Source organism: Odontomachus brunneus, unplaced genomic scaffold (assembly GCF_010583005.1).
Source record: "Odontomachus brunneus isolate Ranch 3 - 2012 unplaced genomic scaffold, Obru_v1 Obru_scaffold_011, whole genome shotgun sequence".
In the NCBI taxonomy this organism is placed as follows: Eukaryota; Metazoa; Arthropoda; class Insecta; order Hymenoptera; family Formicidae; genus Odontomachus; species Odontomachus brunneus.
The window spans coordinates 48681-54851 of NW_022639461.1; the positions used below are offsets into that span (position 1 = coordinate 48681).

At 41.2% G+C, this 6171-nt stretch overlaps 1 protein-coding gene and 1 long non-coding RNA gene across 5 annotated transcripts in view; one reads left to right on the top strand and one right to left on the bottom strand.

The window, feature by feature from the left end:
- Positions 1 to 3373, top strand: part of LOC116840763 (pre-mRNA 3' end processing protein WDR33-like) — a 9421-nt gene extending 6048 nt beyond the window's left edge. For 2 of the 3 annotated variants that reach the window (XM_032807920.1, XM_032807921.1), the window contains exons 8-9: positions 198 to 533; positions 753 to 2161. In XM_032807920.1, the coding sequence (XP_032663811.1) occupies positions 198 to 533; positions 753 to 2161 (1745 nt within the window). Of the gene's footprint in view, positions 1 to 197; positions 534 to 752 lie in introns of all 3 variants that reach the window. The other variant, XM_032807919.1, reaches the window with a different exon arrangement.
- The window catches only part of LOC116840768, a 7016-nt gene that overhangs the window by 651 nt on the left and 194 nt on the right, over positions 1 to 6171 (bottom strand). The window contains exons 2-3 of one of the 2 annotated variants that reach the window (XR_004377408.1): positions 5912 to 5975; positions 3772 to 4433 (exon numbers count right to left, since the gene is read on the bottom strand). This is a non-coding gene — a long non-coding RNA (uncharacterized LOC116840768). Of the gene's footprint in view, positions 1 to 3771; positions 4434 to 5911; positions 6017 to 6171 lie in introns of those variants that run through there. The other variant, XR_004377407.1, reaches the window with a different exon arrangement.

Consider the following 6171-nt stretch of genomic DNA (forward strand, 5'->3'; position numbering starts at 1 on the left):
ATATATATATATATATATATATATATATATATATATATACACACACACACACACACACACACACACACACACACACTCATACGAAACAGATGACTTCGAAGAAAATAGTATTAGAATAACTTGACAAAGTATACTAATAACGAAAAAAGAAATCATAATGTAATTGTTTATATGAAATGTAAATTTATTTCTTGTAGCCGATGAAGCGGCGGTAATACCTGGCATGGGACCAGAAGACAGAATCAACGCCGATGGTGAATCCGAGGACAAGAGCGGAGGAATTCCGGGATTGGATCTGGATCATGCAGTAGATGAGGGTAAGAAATTCGCCAACAAGAAAGTTCCGTACAGCAAGCCTATACCACGGAACTTCCAAGCGCAATGGAACGAGATGGAAGCCGAAGATATCGAGCAAGTCGAAGCTTTGAACGCGTTTGTGAATCAGTTACTCGAGACTACGCCCGGTGCCGTGCCATTGAACGAAGTTACACCCGACGCTATCATTTTGTACGGAAAAATGATTCCTGTAGAACGTGAGTGAATTTTATAATATATTGTAACAATAAAAGACAGAGTAGGCGACAAAGGAGACACACACAGAGAGAGAGAGAGGAGAGAGGGAGGGAGAGAGAGGGAATAGTGGTACAATCGGCGAACAGAGATTGCCTCTTGGTACCATGATTTACTAGGCATTATAAATAATTTAATCAAATGCACGATTATTAAGCATTAATCTTAACTATGTTCAACAGAGGGTTCCAAGTTAGCGGAGGCGATCAGTAAAGGGAACGAGGCTATAAATAAGTTAGTCTTCTCCGGAGAAATAGAGGAGCTGCGAGACGTGGTAGGTCCACCAGATAGCGTGGACGAGGCCGAAGAATATTTGCAGGATGACGGTGAGATCGACTATTCCAAAGTGCCAGATGTAGATCTACCGCCGCCTCTACCTAGCTCAAAGTTCGCGCAGAACCCTGAACTATTAAAGACCCTGAATCGAGGCGGTAAGCGCAAGTTCGATCAACTGATAGGGTGGAGTGACGGTGGAGCTAGCGATCGTACGTCGAAGATTCATCAACCGGTGTTCGGCGGTATGATGACGGAAGATTCGCAGTCCAGCGACACCGATCTGAGGTTCGGCAAGCCGAACGCCTTGTCTGCGGACAATAATTCCTTCCACGGTCAAGACGAAGATCATCACAGAAGAGGAGGACCACCTCATGGCGGCGGTGATTCTATAAGCGGTCGCGATGAAGACTTAAGGTTCAGCTTAACTGCGGGACTCGGCAGACCTGGTGGTTCACACGGCGATTACGACTCGCGTAACAGCTTCACCGACAAGGACTTCCGCTTCCCCCCGAAGAAATCGCTGGACAACAACGATATCTACGATGATCGGGACCGCGACAGCATCGGTCGATGGGACGACGAGAAGAGCAGCGACGGACCACAACGTAAATCGTCGGACGGCGGCGTGTTCGGCGGTAATGGTTTCGACAAGCGGGACAATCTAAGTGCGATAGGAGGTCCCGGTATACACCATATGGTAGGTGGTGGTATGCCCCACGGAATGCCGAATCACCATAACATGCAGAACATCAACCCTAATATGCCATCGCCGCTACCGAGCCTGGTGCCGCATCCTGGCTTATCACAGCACCCTGGCATGCAGGGCAAACCACCGCTGCACCCTGGTATGCCTGGCTTGCCGGACGGCCCGATGCCGCCGCACATGATACCACACCATCCCAGCATGCATCCAGGTTTTGGGCCGAACTTCCGACCACCGCCGAACGGAAACTTCGGGCCGAATCATTTCCGACCAAGTCCGCTGCCGCCGTTCGGTCCGAATCAGGGTCCACCGCCACCACCGTTTGGGAATGGCTTTCAGGGTCCACCCAATTTTCGTGGTCCAAACGGTGGTCCATTGAGCTTCGATAGGCCAGGTTTCGGGCCAAACTTCCGCGGGCAGAACCCGCCAAGTCAACTAAACAACTTTAACTCCAATTACGGCAAATATGCCGGCAAAAATGGACCTAACCGCGGCATGAGTCGGGGCAGCGGTGGCGGTGGCGACAACATGGGTAGAAGTGGCTATAACAATCGCGGCAGAGGACGCGATAACGAACAGTCGAGAAATGCTAGGGGTAGGGACAATTACTGAGGAAGATCCTCTGGAACTGCGAATTAGCGCTTTGTGTTCTTGTACTTTGATGTACACGGTGTTGCGCGCGCGCGCGCGCGCGAACGTGGAGTATTGTTTCCGCCAAGACTCGACAGTGATGTGAACCTGTGTGAACAATGAGGATCACTTGCCGGTTGGGTTAGTGCATGTAAGATAATGTGACGTATTCGTGAGCCGTGTTCAGCGTATCAGCATCCTCAAACAACGGTTACTCGAACTCGGTTACGAGAACGCACTATATTCTTGGACGAACTTTATACACAATATATTTTCGTGATTCGCTCAGCGTGGGAGCGACCGAATGATTTGCGCCGAGTTGATCGATCAGTCGCATCGGTTGTGCCTGATTTTCTCCTTCTGACAGAAATAAATTGGATTGTTTGATCACGAGAAATTAGTTGGAAAAGATCAATTGAAAATTATTGATAGTTCGTTCTGCAAGGTTGAATTCACGTCTGATACTATTACACGCAACTGCCGAAAGCTTAGGTTTATAAAACAGATTTTTTTAATCCCGAGTGAGAGAGAGAGAGAGAGAGAGAGAGAGAGAAATATATATATGTATTCGTTGCTTTTTACCATTTTTTAGGTAAATTTTTACCGTTGTTAGAAGAAATGAGAAGAAAGTAAAATGAATACAGAAGATGAGGAAGCAGAACGAACCTTGCAATTTGTAAATTAGTTCTTTCTCTAGAGAATTTCTCGTTAAAACGTTTCTTTTTCACTTATCTACTTTATCTCGCTCAATTTATCTGAATTGTCGGCGCGATGTACGACGTTCACCACGTACGAGACATTCGCCACGTACGAGGAGTCTCCTCTAAAGCGTGGGGAGACGAAATTGTAATATAATTGCATTAGGGGTCGGCGACACGAATATTATTTCGAGAGGAACTGTTCACAAGCTGCCTTGCGAGGGAATTTTCTGTTTCGTCTGCGGAGCTCAATGTGCAAGGACGATCATCGGGATGCGTGTAACTAAAAGCGCGAACAAACAATTTATGACGTACATTGTTCACCTAAAAGGCGTGTAAGGACCGGAGAGCAGTCCCCATCCCCTACCTATTATTAATAAAACGGAATAATGTATAGCATTCTTCATTTTTGTCTCTGATGTCACATGTACAACATGAAGGAACTAAATCAATCAGGATAACTATTGCATGGAGAAAATAAAGAGAGTGTTAAAGACTTTGGTGTAATTCATAATATGAATATAATTTGTAGGATGACTTTGCTATGGCTCAATAATTGATTATTTACAATATCTGTTAAGTATATGTAATTATAATCTTTGATGATTTTCTGGTAATTATTTGATGTTCTAATGATAATATATAGTTAGCCTGATTGAACTTTTATCAATTTCTTCTAATCCCGCATGATATATGGTTGTAATAACTGTGTGAATATTGGACTGCATTAAATTTCTGGGAAAGAAAATGGATTATGTTGAAGATTGAGACATACACATGATTCCAACGGGTTTTATTTTCTACGATTATAAATTGGTATACTAATTGTTATTATAAATATCCTAAATAAACAAGAACTATGTCTGAATAACAAAAATCAAAAGTTGAACTCACCTGAATAATTGCAGTTTGTTGTATTATCAAGCGAAATTATAATGGAAAGTTTTCTTTAATCTACTGAGTTTGCGTTATTTATTAATAATTAATAAATTATGCTTTTATTTCGTGAGGACTTTTCAAAAGAAGTTGTTTAATGCTATATGAATTTCTCATACTGCTGTTATCAAAAGGGCAAAAACAGTCGATAATGTCAACGTACATTGATGGTAAGCGGACATAATCCATAAAAAAAGAGGGGATAGCGTTGGCAACGTTCAAAAGTTCCTAGGATCCATAAATTCATTTCTCAAGGTTAATATCATTGTTAGACGGAAAATGCACAACAGAGGTGTAGAGTTGTGACAGGTTATATGTCACGGTGTCAAAAGTAAACATAGCGGGAGTGAATGACAAGTTATGGAGACAGAGGTTAACACCAAATTTTGTTAATTGGTAGTTTCCTCGGATTATTTTATGGAAGAAGGAGAAGAAGAAGAAGGTTAGTACCAAATGTTAAAAGTCGTGAATTTCAGATAACGTTTGCATCGAGTTCATGAGCGTAAAAATAAACAGTGCGACTGACTTCACTGCAAGTCGCATTATATATAAATTAATGTTTAATACGCAAGATCGTATATCAAGTGCTAAGCTTAAAATAACGGCGAGGTGGATTTAATCTAATTGCATGTAATGTATTGCATTTCAGGAGAGAAAAGTGACTGATACTCAAGAGCAGTCTGTGTACATATATACTTGGAGCAATAATGGAGTTGAGTCATAGTCTGACCTTCAATGAGGATGCTCTTAATGAAGTTCACGCGAGTCCAAATGAGCAATTTTAATCTGCGAGTGATCATGCTTCTAGACAAAGTTCTGGTCGATGCTCAAAAGGTATGGATATCACAGTTCGACATTTGCAAATATAGAAAATTTGTAATCACATCTTATATACTGTATAGTTTTACTGACTAAAATAATTATGCTAAATATGTGTATTTGCAGAACGATATTAAAGAACGCCAAAAGAAGATAACAGAAGTTGGAACAGCTGACCAGACATATGCAAAGAGCTCCTGGTTCGTCCATATCATCTGACGTTTACCAATACCAAGGTGCCTCGCGACTTTATTCAGTGGCCTGGTTTACATCGTACACTTGATATGCGTACTAAATAGTAACTTTCTATTAGATAATTTTAATATCGATGATATATATAAACAACAGTATATTATGCTGATATAATACTCATCAAGAAAACATATTGATTAAACGCATCGCCGCTGATATGCATTGTCAATATTAAGATTATCTAATAGAAAGTTACTATTTAGTACGCGTATCAAGTGTACGATGTAAACCAGGCCACTGAATAAAGCCACTAGGCACCTTGGTATTGGTAAACGTCAGATGATATGGATGAACCAGGAGCTCTTTGCATATGTCTGGTCAGCTGTTCCAACTTCTGTTATCTTCTGTTGGCGTTCTTTAATATCGTTCTGCAAATACACATATTTAGCATAATTATTTTAGTCAGTAAAACTATACAGCATATAAGATTTGTGATTACAAATTTTCTATATTTGCAAATGTCAAACTGTGATACCCATAGAAGCGGTGCACTTGGACACGGTGCATTTGGACACAACCAATCAGCACCGTGTGATTAGAGACATTTGTAGGGTCCCTTGGAACAGCGACTTTTGATTGGACTGTGTCCAATTGCCCCGTGTGTCCAACTGATATACACCCGATATCCATACCTTTTGAGCATCGACCAGAACTTTGTCTAGAAGCATGATCACTCGCAGATTAAAATTGCTCATTTGGACTCGCGTGAACTTCATCAAGAGCATCCTCGTTGAAGGTCAGACTATGACTCAATTCCATTGTTGCTCCAAGTATATATGTACACAGACTGCTCTTGAGTATCAGTCACTTTTCTCTCCTGAAATGCAATACATTACATGCAATTAGATTAAATCCACCTCGCCGTTATTTTAAGCTTAGCGCTTGATGATATACGATCTTGCGTATTAAACATTAATTTATATATAATGCGACTTGCAGTGAAGTCAGTCGCACTGTTTATTTTCACGCTCATGAACTCGATGCAAACGTTATTTGAAATTCACGACTTTTAACATTTAATACTAACCTTCTTCTTCTTCTTCCATAAAATAATCCGAGGAAACTACCAATTAACAAAATTTGGTATTAACCTCTGTCTCCATAACTTGTCATTCACTCCTGCTATGTTTACTTTTGACATCGTGACATTAATCTGTCACAATTCTACACCTCTGTTGTGCATTTTCCCGTCTAACAATGATATTAACCTTGAGAAATGAATTTATGGATCCTAGGAACTTTTGAACGTTGCCAACGCTATCCCCTCTTTTTTTATGGATTATGTCC